The sequence below is a fragment of the Glycine soja genome, chromosome 16 (genome assembly GCF_004193775.1).
Source record: "Glycine soja cultivar W05 chromosome 16, ASM419377v2, whole genome shotgun sequence".
NCBI classification, from domain to species: Eukaryota; Viridiplantae; Streptophyta; class Magnoliopsida; order Fabales; family Fabaceae; genus Glycine; species Glycine soja.
Genome location: NC_041017.1, coordinates 10638575 through 10655304, shown reverse-complemented (window position 1 = coordinate 10655304; position 16730 = coordinate 10638575). Strand labels below are relative to the sequence as shown.

Below are 16730 nucleotides of genomic sequence, written 5' to 3'. Positions count from 1 at the left end.
CCACAGTAGAGGAAGAAAACAAGTTGGTAGAGGTCCTCAAAAGACACAGGGAGGCAATTGGGTGGCACATATCAAATCTTAACGGAATCATCCTTGCCTACTGCATGTACAAGATAATAATGGAAGAAGACTATAGACCAGTCAGACAGCCTCAGAGAAGGCTCAACCCATCAATGAAGGAAGAGGTGCAGAAAGAGGTGCTCAAGCTTCTAGAGGCCAAGCTTATGTACCCCATTTTTGACAGTACTTGGGTAAGCCCAGTCCAAGTGGTACCAAAGAAAGGGGCATGACAGTCATTCAAAATGAAAAGAATGACCTAATCCCAACAAGAACTATCACTGGCTAGAAAATGTGCATCGATTACCGCAAGCTCAATGAAGCCACAAGGAAAGACCACTTTCCTTTGCCTTTCATGGACTAGATGTTGGAAAGGCTTACGAGATAGGCTTATTACTGCTTCTTGGATGGATACTTTGGATACAATTAGATTGTGGTGGACCCCAAGGATCAAAAGAAGACGGCCTTCACATTCCCTTTTGGCGTCTTTGCTTACAGACGGATGCCATTTGGGTTATGTAATGCACCTGCCACATTTCAGATGTGCATGTTGGCCATTTTTGCAAATATGGTGGAGAAAAGTGTCGAGGTATTCATGGATGACTTCTCGGTATTTGGGCCCTCATTTGAATGCTGCTTGAAGAACTTGGAAATGGTGCTACAAAGATGAGTGGAAACAAACCTAGTTTTGAACTGGGAGAAGTGCCATTTCATGATTTGAGAAGGCATAGTCTTGGGCCACAAAATTTCGGCCTAAGGGATTGAGGTAAACCGAGCCAAGATTGATGTCATTGAGAAGTTTCCACCACCATCAAATGTTAAAGGCATCAAGAGCTTCCTAGGACATGCAGGTTTTTACAAGAGATTTATCAAAGATTTCTCCAAAATTGCTAGACCGTTGAGCAATCTGTTGAACAAAGATGTTGTGTTTAACTTTGATGAAGAATGTTCAGCGGCCTTCTAGACCCTGAAAGACAAGTTCACGACTGCCCTGGTGATGATCGCACCTAATTGGAGTAAAGAGTTTGAATTAATATGCGATGCTAGTGATTATGCAGTGGGCACAGTCCTAAGACAAAGGCAAGACAAGACATTCCATGCCATTTACTACGTTAGCAAAGTTCTCAATGAAGCACAGATGAATTATGCCACTACGGAGAAAGAGATGCTAGCCATTGTCTTGCCCTAGAAAAATCCAGGCCATACTTGGTGGGGTCAAAGGTAGTGATTTTTACTAATCATGCCGCCCTCAAGTACCTTCTCACCAAAGTAGATTCAAAACCAAGGCTTATTAGATGGGTCCTACTCATATAAGAGTTTGATATAGTCATCAAGGACAAGAAGGGATTCGAGAATGTGGTGGCTGACCACCTCTCCCGGTTGAAGAATGAGGAAGTAACTAAAGAAGAACCAGAGGTAAGGGGAGAATTTCCAGATGAGTTCCTCTTACAAGCCACCACAAGACCTTGGTTTGTTGATGTGGCCCACTACAAAGCCACATGAATCATCCTCGAAGAGCTTAACCAGAGCCAGCGAAAGAAATTTCTATGTGTAGGATGATCCACATCTGTTCAAGCTAGGAGCAGACAATCTGTTAATGTGTGTTACGAAGGAGGAAACATAGAGCATCCTTTGGCACTGCCATAGTTCACCATATGGTGGTCACCACAGCAGAGATAAGATAGCAGCAAAGGTGCTACAAGAAAGTTTCTTTTGGCCATCAATCTTCAAAGACGCTCATGATTATGTGTCCTGTTGTGACAAATGCCAGAGAACAAAGGGGATTTCCAGAAGGAACGAGATGCCTCTGCAAAACATAATAGAGGTAGAAATCTTTGACTGTTGGGGATTGACTTTGTAGGGCCTCTCCCATCATCATACAGGAATATCTATATCCTGGTAGCTATTGATTACATGCACAAATGGGTAGAAGCCATAGCCACCCCCAAGAATGATGTCAGGGTAGTGATAAAATTCTTAAAAAAACATATCTTTTCCCGTTTTGGAGTACCACGAGCCCTGATCAGTGATGGGGGAACACACTTCTGCAATGCGCAACTGAAGAAGGTTCTAGAGCATTACAATGTCAGACATGAGGTGGTCACACCTTATCATCCCCAGACAAATGGCCAAGCAGAAGTTTCAAATAGAGAGCTAAAGCAAATCCTTGAGAAAATTGTCGCATCATCAAGAAAGGATTGGGCTTTGAAGCTGGATGATGCTCTCTGGGCTTACAGGACTACATTCAAGACTCTCATAGGCCTGTCACCATTTCAGTTGGTCTATGGGAAAGCATGCCACCTACCGGTGGAGTTGGAGCACAAAGCCTATTAGGCCCTTAAACTGCTAAACTTTGATGAAGCTGCAGTTGGAGAGAAAAGGAAGTTACAATTGTTGGAGTTAGAATAAATGAGGATGAACGCCTATGAATCATCCAAGATCTATAAGCAAAAGATAAAGGCGTATCATGACAAGAAGCTACAGAGACAGAACTCCCAACCAGGCCAACAAGTCTTGCTCTTCAATTCCAGACTCAGGCTATTTCCAGGAAAGCTAAAGTCAAAATGGTCAGGGCCGTTCGTGATCAAAGAAGTAAGACCCCATGGATTTGTAGAATTGGTGGACCCTACAACACATACACCGGAGAAAAGATGGATCGTCAATGGGGAACGCTTAAAAATTTACAATGGAGGCCAGTTAGAAAGATTAACAAGTGTTGTCTACTTGAACAATCCATAAAATGAAGAATAATGTCTAGCTAAAGATGATAAATTAAGCACTTACTGGGAGGCAACCCAACATTTTTTAAAAATTTTGTTTTTCATTTGTTGTAAAAAAAATAGGATTTTGTTTAGGGTCTTCACAAACTATCAGTCCACCTGAGGATGGATCCACCGTTGTTGACCCTAGAGGCCTTCATCTAGCAGGTTGCTTGGCCAGGAGTCCAACCCTCTACTGATGGGGGGTGAGCCCTCTGAGGTCAGAGATACACTGAAGCCGGAGCTGGGGATGACACCATTGCAGATCTGGCGGCTAATTGTGATCCATGGCCAAACTTGGGTTGAAGAAAGCAGGATTTTATTCAGTCATTATATTTTTAGTTTTTATTTTTTTTCTCTCAAATAATTGCATGATATTTATGAAGTCACTAGTGCTAAGGCTTTTTCTGAAAGGACTCAAACACTTGAAATGCAGCATACCAATTTTCTGAAAATGTTGGTTCCATGAAGGCAGGCATCAGTTCAAGTAGAGGAGTATGAATCACAACAAAGAGAGAAAAGGTTAGTCTGTCTAAAAGAAATCATGGTACGGTAAGCCAACAACTTTGTCTTGTCTCGGTGAGTTATGTGAAACTTACTTGTGAGAGAATGTTTGTTTTTAATTTCCTGATTTTGCATCATTCTTAGATTGTTAGATTAATTACATGAGGTGGAAATGATCAAGGCCCTATTTCTTTTTATTTTCAGCCACTTAGCCAAAAAGCCAACCTTTGATAAAAATTTATCCCTTGCACCTTATTTGAGCCAAAAATGATAATCATGTTTTTTGTAAAACCCCTAAGCCAATTTTAATTATCTCCTTCCTTGTTTTAGGGTTTAAGAAGCATAAGGGTTGTAGTCATGATATGCCCCTAATTTGGGGGGGGGGGGGGGCAAGGGTAAAAATTGTCTTAGGAAGGTAAAATAGCACACAATAAGGCACCCTAAAAAAAATTAAGCCCAAAGTTCTTTTCAAAAAAAAAGAGAAGAATAATAAGGGCAAAAAATAAATAGTGCCATAAGTGTTGTTAGAACAATAAATTGAGGCTGGAAAACAAATAAGCCTAGGCTGAATAAATAGGTGCCATAAGTGTTCTTTTCAATAAATTGATTTCTGCTACTAACCAATTCTATCTCAATGTTTATTTATGCTTTCATTGCAAGATCACGGCAAATGCAAGAAGGTCCAGCTAATGGAATTTGAAAAATTGTAGCTATTTAAAGTGTTGGAGCATTCAGAGCCTACCTTATTTTTATTTTTGCTTGAGGACAAGAAAAACTTTTAATTTGGGGGATTTTGATAATTGCTAAATATGAGTTTTTTTTATAATGAAAATAGAGTGAAAATAACCTGAAAAATATTTATTTAGTAGTTATTTATGATTAATTGTTAAGAATTTATGACTTTCTTATTCATGGCTTGCAGATATGAAAAGGAGGTATTAAAAGCCAAAAAGATGCAGAAAATAGCAAAAATATGAAAAAGGAAGATTTTGGCATCAGGCCCAGCCCAAGATGCGCTCAACGCGTAGAGCGCACTTAGTGCAAAAACAAACATTGGCGTTAAGCGAGGAAGAGGCACGCTAAGCGCAAATACAGGCACCTGTGCTAAGCACGAATACAAGCACCCACGCTAAGCGCGAGTACGCAGGCTCAAGTCCACTCCAACAACTATAAAAAGAGAGTCAAGTTAAGGAGAAAAGACACGTCGAGTCTCAAAGCTCTCTAATACACACCTAAAGCCTGAGAACTCTCCCTTAGGGAATTCTTTCTTCTCTTCCATTATCTTTTATTCCCTTTTTCCATTCCTTCTCTTCCATCAAGTTCTAAACACCTTTTCAAGTGTAAGGCCCCTTATGGCTATGAGAAGCCAAACCCTTAGTTAGTGCCTGGCAGGCCTAAAAAGCTAAAAGATGTATTGTATACCTCATATCTATCAATGCAAACAGGTGTTTTCTTTCCTATTATCCTTTCTTATTTTTAATTTCATGTATCATTCATCCTTGCATCATCTTTGGGGTTTAAGTGCTCGACAGAGGATAATCCTTAATGGAAATACAAGGAAGGTTTTACATGCATCAGTTTTAGGCATTAGTCGCTCGACAGAGGGTAATTTCTAATAGAACTAAAAGGAAGGGGTATCTTAATAAAATCATTGCTAGACATAGAGTGATTGCATTATGCTCATGCATCAAAGCAAACATCTAGAATTAGAACTTCATGCATTTTATCTATTGAATCTTTGCAAAGACATTTAGGAGATAGATAGGTATGATAGGCTTGTATCGTGAGACATCAGAGGCAAGTATTCTAATAGATGTGGGTAGGAAAAATTCACCTAATTGATAAGAAAAATCGAAAATAATACATCTTAGGCAAATAAGGCATGCTAGATCCTAATGATGTAAGCTCCATTGGAGCTTGTAGGCCTAGGATCTTCTTCATCAATGGATTCCTTTGCTTCTTGGAAGATGAATGGCAGCAGAATGGAGAAGGAAGACAGAGAGGAAATGCCACTTCAAGGAGAAGATGAGTCTAGAAGAAGCTCACCACCATAGAAAGCCATGGATAAAAGCTTGGAGGAAGAAGGAGATGAATGAAAGGAGAGGAAAAGAAGAGCACGAAATTTTATGCTCTAAAAGAGCTCTGAAATCTGAAGTTTAATTTTCAAATGATCAAATTTCAGAAAATGCACACACATGACCTCTATTTATAGCCTAAGTGTCACACAATTGGAGGGAAATTTGAATTTCTATTCAAATTTCACATGAATTTGAAATTGAATTTGTGGAGCCAAAATTTCACTAATTTGATTAGTGAATTTTAGCTATGGTTCAGCCCACTAATCCAAGATCAAGTCCAAGATTCTCCACTAAGTGTGCTTAGGTGTCATGAGGCATGTAAAGCATGAAGGACATGCACAAAGTGTGACTATATGATGTGACAATGGGGTGTAACAAGCAAATGCTTACCTCCCCCTCTAAAATTTAATTGGATTGGGTTTCTCCCAATTCAATTAAATTTATTTCTCAACACACATATCAAATATTCACTTAATGCATGTGAAATTACAAAACTACCTCTAATACAAAAACTAGTCTAGGTGCCCTAAAATACAAGGGCTGAAAAATCCTACATTTCTAGGGTACCCTACCCACATTATGGAGCCCTAAATATAAGGCCCAAAAATAATGAAATCCTAATCTAATATGTACAAAGATAAGTGGGCTCATACTTAACCCATGAACCCAAAATCTACCCTAAGGCTCATGAGAACCTTAAGGCCTTCTCTTGCATCTTTGGCCCAATCTTCTTGGAGTTTTCTATCCAATGCCCTTGGGGGTAGGATTGCATCATTCCCTCCCCCTTGAAAAGGATTTTACCTCAAATCCATAGGTTCTTGAAACTCAGGGATTCTTTCCTCAACACCTATAAAAAGAATAAAAACATATGTATTAGTGATGTTGGGTATGTTAGAGTTGGGTAAGGACTGAAAACCCCTTTCCTGATCATCTTCCCATGAGAGTACATAGTTCCTTACCAACTCAATGAGTGGTGCTACAAGTATAGAAAAATATGGGACAAACCTTTTGTAAAAGTTTGTTAAGTCATTGAAGCCCCAAATTTCCCTTATACATGGTGGAGTAGGCCACTCAAGAATGACCTTTATTCTCTTAGGGTCCATGGGAAGCCCTTGATCACTATTTAAAAAGTTAAGGAAAGTAATGGAATAAAACATACCTTTTTCTTTATTTTCATGTTGATTATTCCTATAAAAATTTATGACAAACCTAAGGTGTCCCATATGAGCACCTAAGTTTGTATTGAAACAAAAAATAAGAACAAACCTACCTAATGAATCCCTATGTACACAAATCATAAAGATGTTGGGTGCATGAGTGATTTTACAAAAGAGGGTTGCACCACTCAACACATTCATCATACCGCCTATCATAGGGATTTGGTGCCTCATAATACTTATTTTGGGCACCAACAAAGCACAAGGATTTAAGCTCTTACAAACCAAACCCTCATCCAACAACTCCTTTACTTGAGGAATAACCTCAAGCTCAAGAGGTATGGCGGTGCTAAGGGATGTTTCCCTTGATAGGAGAAGGTAGAAAGATTGTTTAAGAAGGAGTGCTCTTTTGATATCACATTTTGTTGCAAAATGATTTTCCTTCTTAACAATCTTCTTGGAGGAATCCTTTTCCTCTTTTTCCTTCCCCTTGGCCTTTGAAGACAAGGCCTTACTATCCGTCTTTTTCTTTTGGTTTTCTAGTTTTTCTTCCTCATCACTCTTATCTTTCATAGTTAGTTGATCATTGGCCACCTGTGAAGGTGTTTGAGGATGCAACACAAATTTAGTGCCAAGATGGGTGAGGGTAATCTCATTAGTTAGGTCATTGTAAATGATCTTCCTATTAAATTGTCATGGCCTTCCTAAAAGAATATGCCATGCCTCCATGGGAACTATATCACAATTAACTTCATCCTTATATGTCCCAATGGAGAAAAGTACCTTCACTTGTTGGTTAACTATCATTTCCCCTTGTTCATTGAGTCATTGAAGTTTATAAGGTTTTGGGTGAGGAATGATAATGAGGTTCAACTTGGAAACAAATCTTGTGCTACAACAATTGCAACAAGATCCACTATCCACAATGAGAGAACAAGTTTTATCTAAAATTTTGCATCTTGTATGAAAGATGTTCTCTCTTTGGGATTGAGATAGATCACAAGATTGACCTCCAAGGAGCCTTCTAACCATTAGGAGGTCACCTTCTTCATGGGGGTAGACTTCTTCATTAGACTCTTCACCCCTTACTTCATCTTCACTTCCACTAGAGGAAGGGGAAGAAGTAGTCTCCTCTTGACTACTATAAATGTCTTGACCCCTCATAATCATGGTTTTCTTTGCGGGGCATTGAGAGGCAATGTGACCTCTCCCAAGACATTTGAAGCATTTAATGTAGTCCTTTCTTGGGAACTAGTCTTAGGGGTGGATTTCTCTATGGTCTTACCCTTATCTTCCTTGGGTTTTGAAGGTGCAGCCCCCAAAATTCCTTGGGCTTGGTCCTTCCTTGGATAAGAGTGAAAGCCATAAGATTTTGAAGAAGACTTTCTTTTAAGTTGTTGCTCCACTCTTATACAAAGTTGAACTAGCTCATCTAGGTCCCTATATGGAAGGAGTTCAACCTTATCCCTCACTTCCATATTAAGCCCACTAAGGAACCTAGCTATGCTTGTTCTTTCCTCCTCCCTAAGTCCAGCTCTTAAAAGGAGTAGTTCCATTTGTTGTCTATATTCTTCAACACTCATACTCCCTTGTCTAAGCCTTTTGAGCTTGTCCATAAGCTCCCTTTCATAGTAGGAGGGAATGTGCCTCTTTCTAAGGGCACTCTTAAGATCATTCCAATACTCTATTGGAGGATCCCCATGAATCATTCGTTCCCTAACAAGGGAAGTCCACCAATAGAGTGCATACCCTTGAAAGCTAAGGGTAGCCAATGGAACTTTTCTCTCTTCCCTAATATGATGGCAAGCAAAAAGTTGTTCAACCTTCATTTCTCAATCTAAGTAGGCCTCAACATTATCTTTTCCATGGAAATATGGGAGGCTAATGTTAACCTCTTGAGGCATTCTATCCTTTTCTCTTCTTTGGGAGTGATGTTTAGTATGCGAACTATGGCACCCTCTATAATAATCGCTAAGTTCTTCACTTAAACTCTTGCAAGAGTCATGTTTTTCTCTTTTCATTTCTTTTATTATTTTTCTTCTTTCTTTCTCTCTTATTTTCTCTCTTTCATCTTGAGTTATTTCTTCCACTCTTTTTTTACCTTTTTCTTTTCTCTCTTGTTTTTCTTTCCACAACTTAAGGGATCTCAACTCATCTAATATCTTATACAAGGGGTCCTTAGGAGTAGAACCCTCACCATTAACACTAGATGAAGAATGAAGACTCATGTTGGTTCCTAAGTTATGGTTCTTTCTTGTTGGGGGTTTGAAAACAAAAGGTAAAAGAAACTATGGTTGAACTAGCCAAAATAAATACTAAAAGAGGTGTGAAAGATAAGGTAAAAACTAATTGGTAAAAGGCAAGCTATCTAGGTGGTTTGACAATGGAGGGTAAAGGAAATAAGCTATGAAAGTAAGCAAGAAATTAAAGTGCAAGAAATGCAAACTAGCCGGATCCTAAGAGTGTTTGGATGACCTCATTTAAGGTTCCCAACAAAACACTCACTATCCTAAGGGAAAATTGCATAAAATTATTACACACAAATGGAAGTAGGGTGACCTATTGGAGGCTCCCAACTTACATCCAATGAAAGGCCTTTTGGATACAAAATTTGAAAGCAAAGCAAATTGCCAATTACAAAATTACAAAAAAAAGTCCTCAATTGTGGTGGCTATTCTATCTTTGGTGTTTCACTCAATTTGGAGTGCTTCTTACTCCAATAGCTCTTAAGGTTGTTGGCCCCTTGCTTCTTGACTCAAATTCTTCAAGGTATGACACCAATCCTCCTTTCCAATTCCATATATGGCAACTCACAAGTAAGGAAACAAAGAGATAAACAATAACCAAAGACCAAAAAAAATGAAATGAAAGCTAAACCAATAGAGTTTTAACAAGACAAATTTTCAAGGATTATTCAACAATTAAAGCAATGAAAAGCACACGAAAGCAAGCTAGGACTCAAAGAAAAATCTAGAATGGCTCTAGAGTAGAGTAGAAAAACTAAAAAAAAAAGACTCAAGAAACCTCTAGTTTTGACACTTTTTTTCACAATAATTTTCAATTGAAATTTCAGAACTAGGATTGGTATAAAATAGGCACCAATTATAGAACAAATTTTGAGCCAAAACAACAAGCACACTTCCCTTTCACTTTTTTTTCCTGGACACTGATTTTTCTGCCAACTTGTGTGATTTTTCTTATTTTTTCCTTCAGTAAACATTTCAGCTCAAAACACGTAGTGACCAATTCCCAGTAATTTATATAAGTTCGTATGTTCAAGCTGCCAGCACAAGCGATTTCAACCTAGAAATCAAGAGTAGTGTTTATGTTTCTTAAGGCTTGGATAGTTACAATTTGTGTTTGCTTATGCTCAATTATCTTGAATAACACAATTTAAGAGAGCTTAAGACTTATTGTGATTCACAAATCCAGCCACAACTCAGCACCACAACTCAACTTCATCATAGGCATCATGTAGGAAACTTAGAAAACAAAAAAAAGAGTTCAACAACAAGACTACTTCTAGGAATTGATTTAGGACATGCTATGAACTAAATAACATGCATGAATTAGACTCAAAATTAAAAATATAGGCTAAGAATGACAAGAATACATGGAAAAATGTATCTAGAATTCAATAAACAAAATAAAATTTCAACACAAACTTAGAACATAATGTGGCAATTACTATGACTAAACATGACTCTAAGACAACATGGATTAAGTGATTTACACTTAGATTTTTGTGTTTTTTTTCTAATCAATATTTTGGAAGAAAATTTAGATCTAAAGGTTCAACACAAGAATATTATGAATGAAAAATGATAGAACCTAAAATCAACACAAAAACAAGATTCAAGAGTAGATCTACAAAATTTGAACCCTAGAAATGCAAGAACAAGTGTAGATCTAAGATTTAATCGGTTTATTTTATTTGAATCTACTCTAAACAGCACCAAACCACAAGACAATGGAGGATATACATGTAGAATAAGATGAAGAACAAGGAATTAAAGAGAATTCACCAAACAAAAAGATAGAGGAAGCAAAAGAACATCACCTAGATGAAGATGCTCTTGATACCACATGATGTAAGCTCCATTGGAGCTTTTAGGCCTAGGATCTTCTTCATCAATGGATTCCTTTACTTCTTGGAAGATGAATGGCAGCGGAATGGAGAAGGAAGAAAGAGAGAGGAGACGCCACTTCAAGGAGAAGATGAGTCTAGAAGAAGCTCACCACCATAAGAGGCCATGGATAAGAGCTTGGAGGAAGAAGGAGATGAATGATGGGAGAGGAAGAGAAGAGCACGAAATTTTGTGCTCTAAGAGAGCTCTAAAATCTAAAGTTTAATTTTCAAATGATCAAAGTTGAAAAAAAATGCACACACATGGCCTCTATTTATAGCCTAAGTAAGTGTCACACAAAATTGGAGGGAAATTTGATTTTCTATTCAAATTTCACTTGAATTTGAAATTGAATTTGTGGAGCCAAATTTTGGAGCCAAAATTTCACTAATTTGATTAGTGAATTTTAGCTATGGTTCAACCCACTAATCCAAGATCAAGTCTAAGATTCTCCACTAAGTATGCTTAGGTGTCATGAGGCATGTAAAGCATGAAGGACATGCACAAAGTGTGACTATATGATGTGACAATGGGGTGTAGCAAGCAAATGCTCACCTCTCCCTCTAAAATTTAATTGGATTGGGCTTCTCCCAATTTAATTAAATTTATTTCTCAACACACACATCAAATATTCATTTAATGCATGTGAAATTACAAAACTATCCCTAATACAAAAACTAGTCTAGGTGCCCTAAAATACAAGGGCTGAAAAATCCTACATTTCTAGGGTACCCTACCTACATTATAAAGCCCTAAATACAAGGCCCAAAAATAATGAAATCCTAATTTAATATGTACAAAGATAAGTGGACTCATACTTAGCCCATGAGCTCAAAACCTACCTTAAGGCTCATGAGAACCTTAGGGTCTTCTCTTGCATCTTTGGCACAATCTTCTTTGAGTCTTCTATGCAATGCCCTTGGGGAGTAGGACTGCATCACCTAACATTCTCATCTCATTGAATTCCCTATTATTTCTTTTGTTTTCTATTAATATCTATTATTTAGTTACTGTTCTTTTAACTCATCTTTTACCTCATCTTATCTTTTCCTCTTATAAATTGGAAATTATCCTTTGCAAGTACAAAATAAAGTCTCTGTGGAAATCAATACTTGAACTTCTGAGTCTTAACTACTTAGACATTTGGTACACTTGCCAAATGGTTAACAGTACCATTAAATTGTTGAAATGTCTGATAACTTAGGGGGTGTTTGGTTTGGTTGTTTTCAGTTTTTATTTTCACTGAAAACAGAAAACGGTGATGAAAATGTGTTTGGTTGGATTTCTGAAAATATTTTCAATGAAAATAAAAACAGGAAACAACCAGAAAATGAAAACAATAAATTCTCGTTTCCAGGGTTTTCAGTTGAGAACAGAAACCTCATTTTGGGTAAAATAAAATTGCGGTGACAATGAATGTAATTTTAAGCAAATCTAAAAATACAAAAAGACAATAAGTCAATATATCATAAATTTTTCAGTATTTTTATTTCATGAACAGAAAACAAGAAGTCAAACCAAACATGTTTTCAAAATTCTAATATTTTGAAAATGAAAATAGTTTTCAGAAAATGAAAATAGAAAATGAAAATACAAACTAAGCACACCCTTATGTTGTCGTTGTTTATGCCTAAGGATTGTCACAAATCCTAATTGTTAATTTTGTCGATGTTGGTTTCTACTCATAATATTATTTGGTTTTATGATGAACTAATTTTAAGAAATATTAATAATTATAAAAAATCATTCTTCTAATTTGTTACATTATATCTTAATATTTAACACTTATAATAATTATTTATATTATTAAAATATAACATTTAAATATATTATTATTGTTATTATTATTATTATTGAATGTGTATTTATAAAAAATTTAAAGGAAATTTACAAAAAGAAAATAAAAAATGAAAAAGAAAAAGAAAACATTCAGAAATTGGTTTTGCAAGTACCGAATTTCCAAGGGGGTGCAAAAAGAAGTTTAAAAAATTGGGTGTGAATTGAGGATCATTCCCAAATTCACACTTTGTAATCTACTTTGACATAGTTGGATATATAATTTCGGGGGAGGAATAGTTGGGTATATAAAAATATTAAAAGGTACGTTTGTGTAAAAAAATCGCTATGATAGAACACTTAGAAAGGTTTGATCCTGCTCATTTTAGCTTACTAAAAAGTTGTTCGAACAGTAAAGTGTTGTTGGAGTCTTTTTAATTATTATTGTGTTTCTATTTATAAGACCTAAATTTAAAATGATGCTTATTTTTTTATAAGACCCCATTTATATTGTCTTTTGTATTAATTATTTTTATAATAGAATATCCTACTTAGAAGTAGAGGGAAAATACATTGACAAACAATTACTTCCTCCATTCCTATTTATAAGATTCAACTTCTTAAAGTTATTTGTTTCTATATATAAGACTCAATCTATATTATCTCTTCTATGAACTATTATTAGACTAACATACCCCTAATTAAATAAGAAAAAAAGTTATATTAACATGCATTTAGAAGAGAGAGAAAAATATTAATGACAATGATATTTTTGAAAAAAATATATAAATTTAGGACAAATTTATTACTGTAAACTAAATCAATCACTTTTCTTAATCTTGATGAATTATTTAATTGAAATTTATAAATAAGAATGAAGGTAGTAGAAGAGAGAGATGTATTAGTGACAATGATACTTTAAAAAAATTATAAATTTAAGATAAATTTATTGTTATCAACTAAATTAACCATTTCCCTTAATCTTGATGAATTAATTAGTAGGTAATAAGAATAGAGGGAGTACTCCCTTTAAACTAATATATAAGGAAAAATATTTAATTTCACTCTAATTAAGAAAGTTCATTGACACCATATTTTACTAATTTCAAGTAATTTTTTTTTCGAAAATGTCTTTCATTGGAACTTGTTATGATGAATAAAAAGAGTCATTAAAAATAGAGTTGCAATTAAATGAAGGGTGTTTTAGGAATAATATCATTAAATAACAATGATATTAGTTAGATATACTTATATTTAAGTCCAAGATATGTTGGTTAATTTGAAAATCGAGATAATACTGGATAAATCTGAAGTCGTGTATAACACTTTCAGATTGAATCAAATTTCGGGGTTCAACCAAAATTGTTCAATCGGATAAAATCAGAAGATTATAATTCAAGAGTTTTGTTTTGGTCTTGTATGTTTTGTCACCCGTTATGCTTTCTGAACCAGAATGATTATTTATGATCAAAGAACAGGTGGTTTTTGGCGGTTGATGGAAGTTTTATCTTTTTAAAAACTGTCTTTTCTTGAAAGTCACTTCCATGTAATTTCCAAAATTTTCCTAAACCGAACATCTCGTTATTACATTAAAACAAGCGTGCACTCTTATTTTAACATAATAAAGAGATCAATTACACTAAAATGTCCAACAAACCTCCCCCATTTTAGTGTAATTACCGATCAAATCACCAAAGTCATAACATACAACAAACTACTGCATAGATGAAATATCGTGACGATTGAATTTCATCTTAGCAAATTACACGTTTCAAATATTCGAATATCAGGGTGTCACTAAGGATTGAACCCTTTCTATTCATAATGAATACATGAAGATAATCTGCACAATAGTTTATAACATTACTCTTGCTCGACACTAGTTTACTAGCCTGTGTCCCTATCCTTCATAAGCATATCAAAGCCAAGTCCCAGCTTCTTGAAGCGGCTAAACTTCATGCTTATATAGGTAGTCCTTTTCTTTCTTGCACCTGCAAATGCAATTTTTCAAAAGAACAACCTCCTTAACTTACAGAACCGAACACATACCTTTTGGGATACTTTCGATGATGTGTTCCAATCTCTACATGTTAAGCTTTCCACATTGAATTCAGCACCTAATGTCATATTAGATGGGAATTTGGTATCTTAACATAAGAGATTTCAGATGGACTTCAATCCTAATCCCACAGCCGACCTTTTCACGAGATCTCTACTTAACCCTTTGGTTAAATGATCGGCCAAATTATGCTGAGTTCTCACAAACTCCACTGATATCACACCATGCATGATTAACTCTTGAACCATGTTGTGTCTAACACCCAAGTGTCTAGACTTCCCATTATACACTTGACTATATGCCTTAGCCAAAGTTTGTATGGCGTAACCTTATTCCTTTTGTTAGGAATTCGGTTCAACAAGTAACAGGCTGTCAACATAGCCTCACCCCAAAGTCCTTCAATTAAACCCGAATAGGATAACATGGAATTCACCATTTCTTTCAAGGTTCTATTCTTCCTTTCGGTTACACCATTCTGTTGTGGTGTATAGGGAGCTGTAGTTTGATGTATTATTCCAGTAGATTGAAAATAAACCGGATCATAATACTCACCTCCCCTATCCGTACGAAGAGTTTTGATTAGCCCATTTTGATGAAGTTCTACCTCTTTCTTATAAATTTTAAATTTATCAAGAGCTTCATCTTTTATATTTAATAAATATACATAACAATACCTTGATGCATCATCAATAAAAGTAACAAGATATTTTTGATGACCTAATGATGGAGTAGCATGCAAATCACACAAATCACTATGAATAAGGTCTAAGACTTTAGTCTCACTTTTAACATCCTTAAAAGGTTTCCTAGTGATCTTGGTCAACATGCAAGTTTTGCATTTTTCAATGTTCATATCAAAAGGAGGAATCATACTTGTTTTTGACATATCTTTTAATCTTTTGTAATGAACATGTCCTAATCTAGCATGCCAAATTTTTGATTTTGTCATATTAGTTATAGAACTACACGAGGCCATACAAACAGATTCATGAACAAAAGGAACATCAATGTTTAATTTAAACATTTCATTACAACGATAATCAAATCCAACAAACGAACCATGTCTTGACAAGATGTACTTGTCACTTTCAAGTACTTGCTTGAAACCACAATTATTTAAAACCATACCAGACAATAAGTTCTTACGAATACCAGGTACAAATAAGACATTATCCAAATACAAACTTTTTCCGGAAGTAAAAACTAAATTCACACAACCTAATCCTAGGATTGGTTCAGTTGCAACATTGCCCATCTTCACAATAGAGCCATCATCGATTGGTCTAAATTCCTTGAACCAACGACGATCTTTGCACACATGGCTTGTTGCTCCCGAATCAAACCACCAAGCAACGTCATCATCCTGCACATAGAATGCATCAGATATTAGTGATACATAATTTGAATTCGTATTCGAATTAAAATTATTCACTACAATCTGACCTTGTTGCTTTTCAGGATCATTAGACCCACTTGGACCAGCCTTGTTCTTTCCTTTGAACACCCGACAATCCCTCTTTAAATGACCAGGTTTCCCACACTTCCAACATGACAATTTTGTCTGTTTGTTTGGACCTTTGTTCTTATTTCCTTGAAATTTTCGTTTGTTACCTTTAGCATTGTAATTTTGCTTAACTGTTCCACTTTCCTCTACCATATTAACGAAAGAGGAACCTGCTACATTTTTATCATTGACTTTGTCAATTTCCTGAGCCCTCAGTGACTCCTCAATCATGAAATGACTACCAAGTTGAACCAGAGTCAACTCTTCCTTCTTATGTTTCAAGGTATGCTTGAAGTCTTTCCAAGAAGAAGACAGTTTATCAATTATAGATGAAACTGCAATGGATTCATCCATTTTCAAATCATGTTGAGTAAATTGACCCAAAATCCGCAGCAGTTCATTATATTGTTCCATAACAGGCCTCGAATCAATCATTTTGTAATTAAACCGAACATCTCGTTATTACATTAAAACAAGCGTGCACTCTTATTTTAACATAATAAAGAGATCAATTACACTAAAATGTCCAACAAGATACAAGACAACTCTTTTTTTGTTGAGTACCGATAAATTTAACACAGTCATTTAACACGACCATTTAACATACAACTTATCGTTTGAATTATTTTAAAATAATCATTTTAAAAGTCTACAAACTTATCATACATGGTGAGTTGTAGGGGTATTCAAAATCGAACCAAATCATTCA

At 35.7% G+C, this 16730-nt stretch overlaps 1 protein-coding gene across 1 annotated transcript; it reads left to right on the top strand.

Moving 5' to 3' along the window:
• The first annotated feature begins 2466 nt into the window (after positions 1–2466).
• Positions 2467–2796, top strand: LOC114389764. Its single transcript, XM_028350504.1, has one exon. The coding sequence runs from the start codon at positions 2467–2469 to the stop codon at positions 2794–2796; it is 330 nt and encodes a 109-aa protein (XP_028206305.1).
• Positions 2797–16730: the final 13934 nt, after the last annotated feature.